Source organism: Mastigoproctus giganteus, chromosome 2 (assembly GCF_048544385.1).
Source record: "Mastigoproctus giganteus isolate SK-2022 chromosome 2, ASM4854438v1, whole genome shotgun sequence".
NCBI classification, from domain to species: domain Eukaryota; kingdom Metazoa; phylum Arthropoda; class Arachnida; order Uropygi; family Thelyphonidae; genus Mastigoproctus; species Mastigoproctus giganteus.
The window spans coordinates 166,423,850-166,436,771 of NC_143576.1; the positions used below are offsets into that span (position 1 = coordinate 166,423,850).

The 12,922-nt window shown below is 37.5% G+C and overlaps 1 protein-coding gene across 3 annotated transcripts in view; it reads right to left on the reverse strand.

The window, feature by feature from the left end:
• The window catches only part of bchs (WD repeat and FYVE domain containing 3 bchs), a 1,877,108-nt gene that overhangs the window by 1,723,353 nt on the left and 140,833 nt on the right, over nt 1–12,922 (reverse strand). For all 3 annotated transcript variants that reach the window (XM_090389621.1, XM_090389619.1, XM_090389620.1), the window contains exon 6: nt 11,735–11,927. In XM_090389621.1, the coding sequence (XP_090245747.1) occupies nt 11,735–11,927 (193 nt within the window). The remainder of the gene's footprint in view (nt 1–11,734; nt 11,928–12,922) is intronic.

Below are 12,922 nucleotides of genomic sequence, written 5' to 3' on the forward strand. Positions count from 1 at the left end.
AATTGCTGGAACAAACTTCCATCTGTCGTTGTGGAAGTTGATAGGTTAAATAAATTTAAGGAGGAACTGGACAGGCATTTGGAGGGTATGGTGTGATTTTTTTTTTTTTTTTTTTTTTGGCTGATGCTGCATAAGCTCCTACACTTGCTTTCTTGCATCAAGTGCCACTACTACTACTACTACAGTCAGTTTTAAATTCTCTACAGTGGAATTGTCTGATGATGCAGCCAGAAGCAAATGCTACATGGGAAGCATTCAGGGAATTAATCACAGAAACTACTATGCTTTTCACACCAACTATCTAATCAGGTTAAGATGATGCAAAGGAAGTTAGGCAACCTAAAGCAGATTACAAGATGCCATGGCAAAGAACACCACGAAATGCAGCAAAGACTTCTTTACTTATATTAACAGTAGAAGGAAAGGGCTGAATCACATTGGTCTACTTGACAATGCTGGTTTAACTGTTGATGATCCTGCCCAGGTAGCTGTCAAACTGAATAGGTATATTGCATCTACTTTCACACATGAAAAGTTCTTTATTGAAGGGAATTCCAAAAGTTCATCAGAATCTAACAGGGAGCCAAAATCATTTGGATCCCTATTAGACAACTGTAATTTTGTGATAACTGAGGGAGAATCTACAAAATTACACAGAGGGAGAGCAGAAGAGGACTTGTTGAATGTAAAAGAGATGCCTGAGGTGATCAATCCAATAATATCAAGGGAGACAGCAAAGAAGGTAAGCAAATCCTTAGCAATAATTATACGAGCATTTTTGGATTCAGGAGAGGTAGCAAAGGACTGGAGAATGTGCAAATATATCCCCAGTTCACAAGGGAGTATCAAAGGGTGACATGAGTAATTACAGAAACCTGTTTAAGCTTTAACTTATGTTCTGGGGAAATAATGGAGTCACTAGTTAAAGAAATAATGCAGGATCATCTAGACAAGAATGCAATTATACTGGCAGTCATAGCATGGTTTGTTAAGGGGCCGTTTGTCTGACCAATCTGATTGGATAACATGATGTAGTAACCAAGGAACTGGATGAAAAAATAATTTCAATATCACATACTTGGATTTCAGGAAGGCTTTTGTTGTTGAACATAAGACTACTATATAAATTTGAGAAGTGTGGCATTAAGGGCAAGTTACTGTGTGTGTGTGTGTGTGTGTGTGTGCGCGTGCGTGTGTGTGTGTGTGTGTGTGAGAGAGAGAGCGAGAGAGAGAGAGAGAGAGAGAGAGAGAGAGAGAGAGAGAGAGAGAGAGAGAGAGAGAGAGAGAGAGAGAGAGAGAGAGAGAGAGAGAGAGCAAGCGAGAGAGCAGTGAAAAATGAAAAAGACTTGGAGGATAATTGGACAGTAAGATATGAAGTTCTCTTACCAATGCACACAGGCTGCAATGACAGCTCATGGAGTTTTGCCTATGATATACAGGAACTTTGCTAACAGGGATGAGGAAGTGATTATCCCATTGTAAAACACAATGGTTAGGCCACATCTTGAGACCGCATACAATCTGGAGGCCTCATTTTAGGAGGGATGTATAGCTGCTGGAAAAAGCAGAGAAGGGCAACTAGATTGGTGAGAGGGAGGGAAGGCTTCAGTTCTGCCAACTGCAGTGTCGAGACTAGGCACCTGTGAAGTGATCTAATTAAGGTTTTTAGGCTTTCAATGGATTGAGCAAGCTCAATGCTGATGTCATTCTTCCTGTTGCTAAGACTACACACATGGAGGGGGGGGGCATAAATTCAGATTGAGGATGGTTGCAGGATAGATGTGAGGAGACGTGGCTTTGGCCAGCAGGTGATTGACTGTTGGAACATACTTCATCCAGTGTTATGGAGGTGGACAGTTTGAACAAATTCCAGAAGGGGACAAATTATTGGATGGAGTTGACAAGTGATGGGGGGGGTATATTCCTCCCCACTGATGCTTTTATAAGCTTGCTTATAAAGCATCAGCTTCCTTGCATCATATGCCACTAATAATAATATTGTTAATGCCCATATAATAATAAGCTCAAAATAAAATTTACCTAGCTTTTTCCCTTTCTAATATGAATACGCAATAGCAAACAAGTGTATTAAAAAAACCACATTGTTATGGTGTGTGTGTGCAAGTACACGTGCACACACATGGGATTAGTTTTCATATTTCAGGATGCTCTCTCTATGCTCACTCCGTGGGATTGCTATGTGGAGCTGTGAAACAAAAAATATTTTTTTTATTTACCTCTTGTTTTCTCCACCAAAAGCAAAAGATAAATTTCTTTTTTAGCTTCAATGAAACAATAATAAAAAATTTTATTATTATCTATATTCACCTTGGCTATGCCAAGCCTGCTATCCTCATATCACACAATAACTGTCATGAACTGCCAACACAACAGGCGATCACACTGTAAAACAGTTCATTTGCCATAAATTTAATTTTCAACCATTTGAAATGTAATGTCTGCATGTGCTGACATGGCTGTTCCAACTTCTCCCTTCATCAGGGTGTGATTGTTCTGTGGTATGTGCACTTCTTCTCTGACATTTGTTTTATGTTTATTGGGTGGGGGAGGGAACAATGACTAAAATATGTACTAGACACTTCTAACAAAGGATGACATTCTTACTTAGCTATGCTGTAGTGAATAATTTTTGTTTAACTAGTGAATACAAACAAGATTTCTCACTTTTTTTATCTCCATTTTATATTGCAAAGTAAAGCTTAATTATAGAAAAAAAAATGAATCAACATTCAATACTACAGTTCTTTTCAGAAATACATAATTGTTATAAGCTTCTTTCAATAAACAAATGGTATGACATATTAATGCGAAGCAAGGAGTTAGAGAGTAGTGCCTTCTTAAATCAGACTAATTGTAATGTAAAGTTTTAATTAACTTTAGCCGTAACTGCTACATTGCCAAATGCAACAACACTGCATGTGGCAACATTCCTGCATGCAGTTCACACTTCAGTGTTGTATTCAAGTAGTTGGAGGACAATTGTGTTTGCTCATTATTGTCTCAGTTGCTCACGGTTGTACTGACTATCTCACGGTTTACATTGTGAAAATTATTTTATTAATACAGTAATTATGAGTGAAAAAAGAAAAGGCCAACAAGATAGTGCATCAAACAAACATAAATGGTTAACATTAGAAAAAACTTGAAATTATAAAGAGTCACGAAGATGGTGCATCATTTGCTAAAATAGAATGTGATAAAGAAATGAATGAGTCGTTGGTTAGAACTGTAATTAAAAACAAAACGAAAATTAAAGAACATGGAATAGCCACTTCATCATATATGACAAAAGTAACTTTTAAACAAAGGACTTCTACTATGGATCATATGGAACGTCTTTTAATGATCTGGATCGAAGACTGCAACCAAAATAGGATCCCTTTAAGTCAAATGACCATTCAAGCCAAAGCAACAAACCTATAGAAAGTGATAAAAGAAAACGAAAAAGATGGAGATTGTACCACTGAAATTTTTCTCGAAAGTCGTGGATGGTTTTATAACTTTAAAAAACGAATGGGACTTCAAAATGTTCAAATTGCAAAAGTGTGAGTGCAGACAATGCTGCTGCAAAATTCCCCAGTGAGTAAAAAGAAATTGTTGAAAAAGGCGGCTACAATGACGAACAAATATTCAATGTAGGCGAAAAGGATTATTTTGGGTGAAAATGCCTTCGAGAACTTATTTAGCAGCAAATGAGAAGTCACAGAAAGAATATAAACCTTCAAAAGACCAGCTGATACTTTTATTAGAAGCAATGACCCTTTCGGTCAAATGACCATTCAAGCCAAAGCAACAAACCTATGGAAAGTGATAAAAGAAAACGAAAAAGATGGAGACTGCACTACTGAAATTTTTCTCACAAGTCGTGGATGGTTTTATAACTTTAAAAAATGAATGCGACTTCACAATGTTCGAATTGCAGGCGAAAGTGCAAGTGCAGACAATGATGCTGCTGCAAAATTCCCCAGTGAGTTAAAAGAAATTGTTGAAAAAGGCGGCTACAAGGATGAGAAAATATTCAATGCAGAAGGATTATTTTGGAAGAAAATGCCTTCGAGAACTTATTTAGCAGCAAATGAGAAGTTACAGAAAGGATATAAACCTTCAAAAGACCGGCTGACACTTTTATTAGGAGCAAACGTATGCGGTGATTGTAAATTAAAGCCAATGCTTGTTTACCATGTTGAAAATCCACGAGCTCTCAAGGGATATGCAAAAAGCACTCTACCCATTATATGGCATTCAAACAAAAAAGGGTGGGTAACACATGCATTGTTTGAAGATTGGTTCACAATTTATTTTTGTCCTACAGTCAAACATTATTGCCAGACTAATGACATAGATTTTAAAATTTTACTCTTATTAGACAATGCCCCTTTACATTCCAGTTTCATTGGCGACTTGAATGAAATGTTAAAATTGTTTCCTATCACCCAACGCATCATTATTGCAGCCAATGGACCAAAGAGTCATTGCTGCACATAAGGCCTATTATTTGAGATAAACCTTTTCTCAAGCTACGACAGGAAATGGTGCAATAACCTTAACAGAATTTTTGGAAGAATTACAGTATCAAAAATGCTATTAAAAATATTGGTGACTCATGGCAAGAAATATGCTGGCTGTATGGCACCATGTTTTAACACACTGCTAAAGATTCTATAGAATTTGAAACACAAATTAATAACATTTCCGAAAACGTCACTCAGCTTGGAAATGATCTCAGATTTGAGAATTAAAATGCCACAGATATATGCCAATATGTAGAATCGCATTCACAAGAACTTGATGATGAAACTCTTCTGAAAATTGAGGACCAGCGAGCATACGATGAAGAAGAAAAAAATATGAAGATGTCCAGGTATCTACAAGGGAATTTTCATTAAATGATCTTTTGATGTTGCTCAGGAAGGTTGAAGATGTTTCTGATTTTCTTATGAATGCTGATCCTAACATCGTATGAAGCTCTCGAGTTCGACATGCTATAGAAAATGCAGTTCATTATTATAAAGACATGCATAGTGAGAAACAGAAGAAAAAGTGTGTACAAACTTCATTGTTGAACTTTTTTTCAAAACAATAAAAAAATTGTGGCAAAGGTAAAGAAAGCCCACACGAGAAGCATGCAAAAGTTCGATAAATTTATCGGTAAAAGTACTTTTCCGTAACGGCATTTGTATTGTTGCTCGGTTGGTAAACATAACAGTGGGTGTTATCAGTCAGGAGTAGAAATTGAATCCCATTGGAGCTTGAGCCCCTCCCAAAGTGGAGGGGGTTGCCGGACCTTTTTTTCTTTAGAATCACTGGTGGACTAGTTGATAAATTGTTTATTAAGAAAAAAAAGGCAAAGGAAGCCCACACGAGAAGTACGGCAAACTTTGAAAAAGGTAAACGGTGAAACTACGTTACAAACATTTTTTACGATGCCAGAACTTCTGATATGACTCTGTTCGTGATTCAATTACAGTAGTTAATTCAATTAATGATTCTAAAGAAAAAAAAAGGTCAAGTTACCCCCTCCCCTCCCCTCCACTTCAGGAGGGTTTCAAGCTCCCATGGGTTTCAACTTCTACTCCAGACTGATAAAACCCACCATCTGTTTACCAAGCGAGCAACAATACAAATGCCGTTACAGCAAAGTACTTTTACCAGTAAATTTCATCGAACTTTTGCATGCTTCTCGTGGGCTTTCTCTATCTTAGCCAAAATTGTTTCTGGCTTTCAGTAATAAACACTTCTAAAAATACATGTTTTTAATTTTTTAGTACCAAATAATAAATAACTGATCGCCGGTAAGGCATTACAGTTTGGCAAAATAAAAAACCCAATAATCCATTTTATGTAATAATGTATTGATTAGCGCGGTTTTCTATAGTGCAGTACTTCCTTGGAACCAATTAACCACGTTATACAAGGTATTACAGCACACTCTGCATTATGCTTATAACAGTTTTTTGCGATTCTGCTTATGATGTCAAGGTTTTGAAAGGGTTATCACATGGTATTGTTTATTGCAATGGGTGGCTCATTTCCTTACCTCAGAGAGAAAATGTTTATTTTCTGTGAGTTTCCTGTGTGCAATTATCAGTGATGTAGTGTATTTATTGCATCTCCAATTGAAGAGATACAAGTGAAAACTGAACATCTAGTAATTCTTTTGGGATACATCTTACTTTTCATAAAAACTTAATTGCTAATTTTGGTGGAATATACCATACAAGGGAATGCAGTAGTTCAATGGCCTGCATTTGGAAACCACTGCATCAACTGGTTCTCCCACCATGAGGTTTGCAGTTTGTGGTTGTCAGTGTCAAATGTGAAATCTGTTTTGCCATAAACTACATTATTTTTTATATTCCTCTTCTAGGACGTGATCGCACCAGCATTACATCTGAAACTATGGTATATATCATGGCTGCATAGTATAAATTTAAAGGGATGTTATTTGTCTCTCATATTTTTTTGCTTATCACCAGAAAAGAATTTAAAAATTAATTTTTAAATTCATGGATTATTCAAAAAAAAAATTTTTTTTTGCTTGATTTTCACTCTCTCTAATTTTGTTAATTTTATTTATTAATTATTATTATTTTTTTAATAGTTGAGTATTCACTTTGCTCATAAGGTCAAAATTTGTCACCATGACAGTGCAGTATCAGTCACAGGAAAGTGAAGCTGACTTTTTGTAGATAAACAGCCCTGATCAAAATTAATTCAAAAGTCATGAACCCTTTTGGAAATTTTTAAATGACCCAAGGGGACGAATAAGCTGCATAGAAGAACAGACGTTGAAATCTTCCTGTTATACTGATGGTAAAAATTGTACACATTACTTTGCCGTTATTGACGAGTGTAAATTGCAAAAATTTAGCATTAGCATTAGTAGAGGCATTTCATGCAAGAAAGCAAGCTTATGCAGCATCAGCCAAAAAAAAAAAAAAAAAAAAACCCACTTCACCCCTCTGTTCGTTCAAAATACCTGTCCAGCTGAGCCTTAAACTTATTTAGGCTATCAACTTCCACGACAAGGGATGGAAGTCTGTTCCACCAACCAACCACCCGCTGGCTAAAGGCAAATTTCCACACGTCTATCCTACATCTGTCTTTCCTCAATTTCAATTTATGCCCTCTCAGGTGATTATTCTGAGCTAGAGGAAGAATCCCATCAGCATTGAGCATGCTCAAACCATTCAAGGCTTTATACACCTCTATCAGATCACCTCGCTGGTGCCTAGTCTCCAGACACTGTAATTTGCAAAACTTAAGCCTTTCTTCGTAAGAGCACCCCTTTGTTCCATTCACTAATCTTGTTGCCCTTCTCTGTACTCGTTCCAGCAGCTCTACATCCTTCTTGAAATGAGGCCTCCAGACCTGTATACAGTACTCTAGGTGTGGCCTGACCATTGCCTTATACAAGGGAATAATCACCTCCTTATCCCTGCTGGAAAAATTCCTGTATATCATTGACAATACTCCATGAGCTACTCTTGCAGCCCGTCTGCACTGCTCAGAGAACTTCATATCTGCCTGCACAACCACCCCTAAGTCCCTTTCATTCTCTACCACTGTCAGTGTAGTACCACAGAGTTGATACATTGCTCTGGGGTTGCTGTTTCCCATGTGTAGTACTTTACATTTGTCAATGTTAAACTTCATTTGCCACCTCTCAGCCCATCTGCTCAACTTTTCCAGATCCTGTTGCAGCAGCATTGTGTCAGTAGTGTCCTTGACAACCCTGCCAACCTTTGTATCGTCTGCAAACTTGGACATTAAGCTTGATATACCATCATCAATATCATTTATAAATACAGAAAACAATAATGGACCCAACACTGAGCCCTGAGGGACTCCACTAATAACATTAGTCCACGATGAGCAGTGTCCATTGATTACCACTCTCTGTCTTCTCCCCCTCAACCACCCCTTTATCCATAGCAGCAATTTGCCTCCAATGTCACACTGCTCCAATTTGTGTAGCAGTCTTCCATGTGCAACAGTATCAAAAGCCTTTCTAAGATCCAAGTATATAATATCAAAGCTATTCCCTGCATCCAGTTCTTTTGTGACTGCATCATAGTATCCAATCAAATTGGTCAGGCAAGACTTCCCCTTAACAAAACCATGCTGTGTCCAAGCTATAACTGAAGTCTTGTCTAGATGATCCTGCAGTGCTTCTTTAACCAGTGCCTCCATTAATTTTCCTGGAACAGAAGTTAAGCTCACAGGTCTATAATTACTTGTGTCAGCCTTTGATCCTCCTTTGTGAATTGGGGTCACATTTGCACATTTCCAGTCTATGGGTACCTCCCCTGAGTCCAAGGAAGCTCTCATAATTATGGCTAAGAGTTTGCTTACTTCCTTTGCTGCCTCCTTTAATATAACTGGATAGATCCCATCCACCCCGGGTGCCTTTCTTGTGTTTATCTTCAACAGTTTCTCCTCCACTTTACTCCCAGTTATTTCAAGAATATGTAGCTTACTGCTAGAGTTGAATACACCTCTGGCATTCCCCTCGCTGAATAACTTCTCATGTGTGAATGTCGATGCAAAATATTCATTTAGTTTGTTAGCTACCTGAGCAGGATCATCAACACTTGACCCATCAATATCAAGTGGACCAATCTGATTCATCCCCTTCCTTCTAGAGTTTACATAAGTAAAGAACTCTTTGCTGTTTTTCTTTGCATCCCTTGCCAAGGATTTCTTGTAATCTGCCTTCGCCTGCCTAACCTCCTTTGTAACTTGCTTACAGATCAACTTGTATCTATCATAGGCTTCTGTGTCATGTGTTAATTTGTATGTATCCCATGCATGTTTCTTCTCTACCATATGCCTTATCAGTTCATCTGACATCCATTTAGGCTAAAACCTTGAACAATATTTCTTAGTTGGTATGTAAAGCCTAGTAGCTTCCAAGATAAGTTCTTTGAATGCTTCCCATTTTGAGTTTTCTGTTGGTAACATCATCAGTTGGTCCCACTGTATAGAATTTAAATACTGTCTCAGTCCATCATAGTCGCCTTTACGAAAGCAATAACCCTTCCCTTTACCCCTAATGGTAGTTACCTCTTTGAGTAAATCCCACTTCAGCACACTGTGATCACTGCCACCTAGTGGTTCATTTATCTGCAGATTCTTAATGCATGAAGAATCACTGCTGATAATCAAATCAAGAGTATTACTCCTTCTAGTTGCCTCCCGAACATGCTGATGTAGAAAACAATCATCCAATAAATCCACAAAAGCCCTGCTAGTGTGTGAGTGACCAGCCCCCAAATTCCAGTCAATATCTGGGAAATTAAAATCTCCCATTATAAGACTCTCTGATTTACTGGCCCACTCTATTTCTCTGTACAGTTTCTTATTATACTCATCAGAGTCATTAGGCCTATAGCACACTCCTACTCTCAATTTTGATCTCCCAATGCTTATGTCACACCAAACTGACTCAACACTGCACTGTCTAGCGATGTCGACTGGCTTCACTTCCTTGGTTTTTATGTGTTTCTTAACTAATAGCATAACCCCTCCCCCCTTCCTATCCTGTCTATCCTTTCTGTAGACGTTATGGCGAATTTGCCACGACCATAACACATGTGGAAAGTGAACAGACAACAAAGTAAACAGAAACAGAAACCTCCCTCCTAATCTGTATTAGCATACCATAAGAAAATGAGAAAGGTCATAGATGAAGCTGGATGGCAGTAATCCAATAATTTACATGTTTATCAAATCTAGTTACTCTTTCACTAAATAAAAAGAAAGAAGTTTGTCGAAATAAGCATTACAACCAATAAAATTTTATGAAACACGATTGTCAGTCTACTCTGTCCTGATACACAGGCAGGCAGAGTAATGCCAGAGGTGTATCACATAATTGGATTAAGGATATATTTTAAAAAAAGGATTTTGTCATACTTTCTGGATTTTGGGATTCCAAATGTAGGGTCCCATACTGTACTAAAATCTTTTATACAGTAATACCCCGACTTACGCGAACTCTGAGTTATGCAGTTCTTGATTTTTTCGTTTGGCAACACTGCCGCCCACTATCTTCAAGGTCGTTTTTCATATGCTATCGATATACGGTTGCGACGACGGAGAGTGAGAGCAAAAGATGAACAAAATTCGACTTTGCTGCCGCATGAGCTGCACACATAGACAAGAATTTGCATTCCAACTGTCATATTTATATGTGTGCGTTCGAATTCGTGTTCAACTTTTGTCAGAAATTACATCGTTTTCACGAATAAAAAAAAACTTTCCAGGCTTTAAGGTTTCCAAAGACCGATTGACAATGATGGTCGGCGGTAATGCAGCTGGTGACTGCAAGTTAAAACCTCTCTTAATTTATAGCTCCGAAAACCCAAGAGTTTTAAAAAATATATCTAAAATTAGCTTACCAGTGATTTGGAAGTCAAATCATAAAGCTTGGGTGACAGCTTCTGTTTTTGAGGACTAGTTTGGTCACCACTTCATACCTGAAGTCGAACGTTATTGCAAGTTTAAACAGATTCCATTTAAATTGATCCTTCTTATTAACAATGCACCCGGTCACACTCCTGCCACCCTAATTAATTTCGACCGACGTGTGAAAGTTGTGTTTTTGCCTCCAAACACAACCAGCTTGCTTTAACCGATGGACCAGGGAGTCATCAAAACATTCAAGGCCTACTACACGAGGTGTTCGTTTGCATGTCTGAATGAAGCTATGAGACAAGATAGTGAGATATCTGTTAAAGACTTTTGGAAACAATTCAATGTTTTAGATGCCGTAAGAATCATTGAAGAATCTTGGGATAAAATTCACAGAAAAACATTGAATGGTGTCTGGAAGAAACTTTGTCCATTTTTTTTCAAAAACGAGACGAAAACAATGCCAGAAACTGATCATGTCGCTCATATGATAGAAGTTGTTAATCTTGCCAGGCAATTAGATTTGGAAGTCAATGGTGGTGATGATGTCAACGAGCTGTTGGATTCACATAGTGAATCCAACTGCAATTGCATAACCAACTGTATAAATAACTGCAATTTTATTAAATATTTTTCTTTTAAACAATGAATGAGCTCATAGAGATGCGTGAGCAAAACATCACTGAATTATCCGACACTTCAGACCCAGTTCCACCAGAAAAGCACCTGACAATTGCAAGCTTGACAGAAGGTCTCAGCTCAATTGAAAAGGGCTTAAAAATTTTAGAAAACAGACTCCAACGAAGAACGCGTTATAGCTACAAAGCAAGGAATAAAAAATTATTAGCTTGCTACGAAGAAATTCTGCGTGAAAAAAAGAAGGTGCTGTGTCATCAGACGAATTTGTTAGATTTTATGAAGCCATCGACATCGAAATAACTTTTTTACGTAACTCATTTTTTTAATACATAATTTGTATTAATATGTATAAATAACTGCAATTTTATTAAATATTTTTCTTTTAAACTAGTGTTTTTGTTAGTTCTTGGTCCCAATTAAACAAGATTTATAGGTATTTATATGCAAAGTTGTACCCCGACTTACGTGAATCCGACTTAAGCGATTTTCGTCGGACCCCACCTATCACGTAACTTCGGGGTATTACTGTATATACAAAATCCTAGTTTCTACTAAATAAACATAATAAAAATAATAATTCTAATAAATAATATAAATGAGACAAGGATATGAAAACATGAAGGTAGGATTTCCAGAAAAGGGGCAGCTACATACTTACTGTGAATATAACAGACAACAGGATGAGTAAGGCCATGTCTAGAAAGTGTCATCAATACCTCTGCTGCACTTTTTCTCCAAACAGTGTTGTGTGCAGGACACCAACTAGTGATTGCACTAAACAACAAAGTTAGATCGTCTTTTCTAGAAAGCTCTTCTGCTGGTCCAGGATGACTGCACAATCGTACTAAAACCTAAATAAGTGTTGAGCAACTTAATTAGTGACAAACTTTACTTGAGATTATAAAACTAAAGTAGAATGCTAACAGAAAATATTTCAGAAAAATAATATTTAGTATGTTTTACAAAACAAGAATATCCAGGAAGAGGGAGGGAAAAAAAATAGCCACTATTATAAGTTAAGCTAGTATTTCATTTAACTACTTCTAAAGAGCCGCCTCCGTAGCCAGGTGGGAAGGAGCAGCAGTGCGTAGCACACGCTTCTTGATTAGACCGGGGTTCGAGCCCGTCACCATCAAATACGGAGGATGCGGAAAGGTCAGGGAATGACCACCGCATATCCTGGAGCAATATGGCCTTAGTTGCTAATGCTCCTAAAAACCAAATAACAAACAAACAAACTTCTAAAGAAGTCCACCAGGCTTTTCCACTTAGAATTGGCAAACTCCTCTTATAAAAGAGTGCCCCACGCATGTCCTAAATCGGTCTCCTAAAGTAGCCTTTCCAATCCCCTCCCCAACACTGCCAATATCTGTGGTTATTGGCAATTCCTACAATCATTTCCAAATTAACAAATCAAATGTATCAAGAATAGTGTGTGTGTGTGTGTGTGTGTGTGTGTGTGTGTGTGTGTGTGTGTGTGTGTGTGTGTGTGTGTGTGTGTGTGTGTGTGTGTGTGTACGCCCACACACAGACTCGCTAAAACATCCAAAAAAGTATTTTCAAAAAGTTAATCAGGTTTCTTCCAAACTGAAATTCTTAACAGCGTTAAATTAGAGATAATAAATGTATTATGTTCTATGCATATTAACTACAAATATGCTTATTCAACTGTGATTGAGACACTAAACAGAAACTACAACTTCTCGTGAAATTATTATATCATGATGATATTAAGAGATATTACTCAGGCAGTGAGTAAGACAAGAATGCATAATATTACCTGTTGTCAAACCACAGAACAGAATCCAATTCAGCAGTTTCTGTCAAACTATAATGCCTTCAGGAT